This window comes from Grammomys surdaster, unplaced genomic scaffold (assembly GCF_004785775.1).
Source record: "Grammomys surdaster isolate TR1022 unplaced genomic scaffold, NIH_TR_1.0 123110, whole genome shotgun sequence".
NCBI lineage: Eukaryota > Metazoa > Chordata > Mammalia > Rodentia > Muridae > Grammomys > Grammomys surdaster.
In genome coordinates, this window is record NW_021618448.1 from 1 (window position 1) to 3,485 (window position 3,485).

The 3,485-nt window shown below is 42.8% G+C and overlaps 1 protein-coding gene across 1 annotated transcript; it reads right to left on the minus strand.

Annotated features, from left to right (window-relative positions):
• Positions 1 to 933: 933 nt before the first annotated feature.
• LOC114636246 (UL16-binding protein 6-like) lies at positions 934 to 2,700 on the minus strand (the record flags this gene model as incomplete). The annotated part of the gene is made up of 3 exons (XM_028784447.1): positions 934 to 1,052; positions 1,669 to 1,938; positions 2,452 to 2,700. Coding segments are annotated over 3 exons (638 nt in total), but the record flags the coding sequence as incomplete, so codon positions are not given.
• Positions 2,701 to 3,485: the final 785 nt, after the last annotated feature.

A 3,485-nucleotide genomic window follows, 5' to 3' on the forward strand; every position in this document is an offset into this window, starting at 1 on the left:
TGTCAGAGGGTGTGAACACAGTAGTGACAGCTGCCCAGGATGTTCTAGCTTCCACTGCCAGATTGCCACTGCAGGGGCAGCCAGTGTGTTGGACTGAGGGGCTTCCGAGGTCTCTGCTGCTCAGATGTGCATGTGGCCATGGCTGGACTACTTAGTGCATATCACACGAATTAATCTAGAATACATACAAAGCATCACCTTCTATACTATAAAATAGTCCCTTTCTATTATATATACTCAGATTAAAATAATGGGTATGTTTCTTTTGTTCTAGAGAAGGCTTCCTAATATAGAACTGGTGACAAGAAATATTTATTACAAAATTAATATTCTTACCAGAAATTAACTCTCAAATACCCTTACACGGTTTATGTCTTCCTACTCTGTCTCACACTGACATAGAACCTGACAAAGAACTTTACAAAGGAGTAAAAACTTCACACTCCCAGGAAGGAGATCTGGCTATCCTGTTTTCTATGCTTGATATGGATATACAGCTATGTTCTTTTTCAGATCTCTGGTTCAAATAGTTTTATGTTAAGGACAAAGTCTCATCAGGGAGCACCCAGAGAAAAAGTAGCAGGTGATAAGAAAGGGCCACAGTGACCAGCACAGAGTAGAGAGAACATGAGACCTGTGTCAGCAGCATGATGATTCATGTGCTTGAGGCTGACAAAAAGAGACAGGGGCTGCACCAGGTGAATGTTCCCTTGGCAATTCCCCTGGTCTGAGACAAAGTCCTCTCCTGCCAAGGCTGAGTATGCACAAGCTATTGGTAGCAGGTGACATGAACTCTGAGTCTCCTGCTTCCTTTCTCAGTAAGAATCTGCGGCTGAGGGACCAGAGCAGGACTCCTGGATCTCACTCACTCCTGCTGCCTCCGTCCTCACCCATCTTACTCCACTTCTATCACTGTCCCCAGTACCTGTCTTGTCAAGGATTCTCCTCAGAAACATACAGGAAGAAGATAAGGATTGTGAGCAGGGCAGAGAAGTTTTGAATGCATGCCCTGGATGGAGGCTGGTCCACATCTGCAATAGTGGTTAGCAGGGCTAAAATAAAACACAAGTTGAGCCTTTGACCAGGACTTAAATCTGAGCAAATCTTACCTCAGCCTCTATGTCCTCAGGAAATTCAGTAACACACAGGATAACAACAACTTTGTTGTGCAGCATCTATTTGTGTGGGTTCAGAGTAGGGAGAGGGGATGTCCCTAACCTCACCAGACTCATGTGGCTATGGTAAGGGATCAAGGTAAAGATGGGACCTCATCTCTCCTGCTGGCAGAAGAGGAGCTGACCTGTGATGGTCATGAGAGAAAGAAGGGAGATTGGATCAAAAGAAGGCACCAGCGATTCTAGACTGAGAAGAAGGCAGGAAGTAGGATGCTCAGTCTGTGAGAGCAGAGAGACCCTTGGTGAGTGACCAGTGTGAACACAGTTAGTGAGACAGGAGATAAGGAGAAGGGAAATGAGAGACAGAAAAAATGGCATTAACCCAAGGACTCACGGGGAATAGATCACACACATGCACACATAGATACATACAGGAACACACATGCACACCCATGCATTCTCTCTCTCTCTCTCTCTCTCTCTCTCTCTCTCTCTCTCTCTCTCTCTCTCTCTCCACATCTGCAGAAAGCTTTGTCCTCCTCTTCCCAGTTACCTGTAGGCTCCATGTTTTCTTCACAGTGCAACTTAGACTCATTAAGCTTGTTCTTGAATTCACCCTGTGAGTTCATGGTTAAGAAGTCATTTAGATTTGTGATTTTCTTCCTCATCTCTTCTGTCCAGTTGGTTCCAGGATCGATTCGAAGGCTTTCATTAGTATCACCATCGAACATTTTGCTTCCGTTGAGGCTTACCTTCCAGGATCCCATGAAATTTCCTTCTGTTGCATACCAGCCACATACATTGGACTGCAGAGTGAGGGTCCCTGTGCCCATTGGAAGGAGATCAGTCTCTGGCCTTGATTAATCCTGTCTGCCCACCACCCTCCCTTCCCATCCTGTGACCTGGCTTTACCCTCCACAGTTTGCTCTTGCTGCTGGATCTCTTAGGTGGGACTAACAGTGCTTCATTTTGTTTCTCCATGAAAACAGTGAATTTCCCTAACCTGTTACAAATCCTGTTCTTTCCTTTAGAGGGCATCTGATATATATATATATGTATATATATATACATATATATGTGTGTGTGTGTGTGTGTGTATACACACATATCTATATACATATACATATACATATACATATATACATATATACATATATACATATATATACATATATACATATATATATATATATATATTTATATATATATATATATATATATATTATTATTATTAATTCTGTAGCAGTAAGGATGGACCCTAGAGCCTCAGGCATGCTTGACAGAAACTCTACTACTGAGCTACAGCCCCAGCTCTATGGAATCATTTAAAACTTACCTCTGTTTGTCTTATTCTCCTCCCGTATTTGATACAGCACCTCTTTGAAGTAGTAAACTTCATCCCTTAGATTGTGAAAATGTTTTTTACAGATATCTGTAGCATTGAGTCTGTTCCCAAGAGCATCAGTGACATGACATTTGTCATTTCTATAGTGAAGGAAAGGTTCTGTGTTCACTTGGCCTTGGACTTCATAGCTCCACTGTCCAGAGTTGCTAACATTGAAACTGCAGCAGAGAGAAGCAGCCTCTATGGAAGAAACACGCAGTGGGGTTAGGGGTAGGGAGCAAGGGACTCAGAGATGTTCTCTACCTGTGGTCTCTTCTGTAAAAGTGACTTGAGGAGGTGGGGACAGAGGGGATTCCCTGACCAATATTCACTGTGCTAAGTAAAACATGCTCATTCTCCCCTGCTCTCCATCAGGACAATCCACATGTGATTATGTGTTAATGTTATTATGTGATCTTGTTAGCCATGGGCACTGTTGGTCATAGCAAGAGAAGTTCAGGATATCTTTTCTAGACCTATTCACTCTGGAGGGTCTCCAGAAGCTGACCATGTAGACTGTGGGTGTACCAGATGGTTTCTGAGAAGGAGAGCAAGGGTGAAACAGAACTTGCATGGAGACATTTTTTTCTGATCTGTACTCTCAGATCATAGAATTGGACATCTATAACAAGTTTTAACTGTCAGTGTGATTCAGTCTCCTAAGAAATCAGTCTCCAATTCTGAGACTGTTTTGATGGTGAATGATAGAAGAATGGCTGACTTAATGTGGACATTATCATTCTCTCAAGTGGTCTCTGGGTGGATATGAAATCTTGCTAATTATGAGCTAGTGATCCTGAATGCAACTACCATCTTTTCTGGTCCCTGCTATGCCTCCCCAGCTAGGAAGCAAGTTCCTTGGTCACAGGCAATGCTGTGTGGAATAGCATGTAAACCTGCCTGGGATCCTGTCCTGACTTCCTTCTATGGCAGACTATGACTTAGAAGTAGAAGTCTAATAAGTCAAATTTTCTCTTAATTTACTT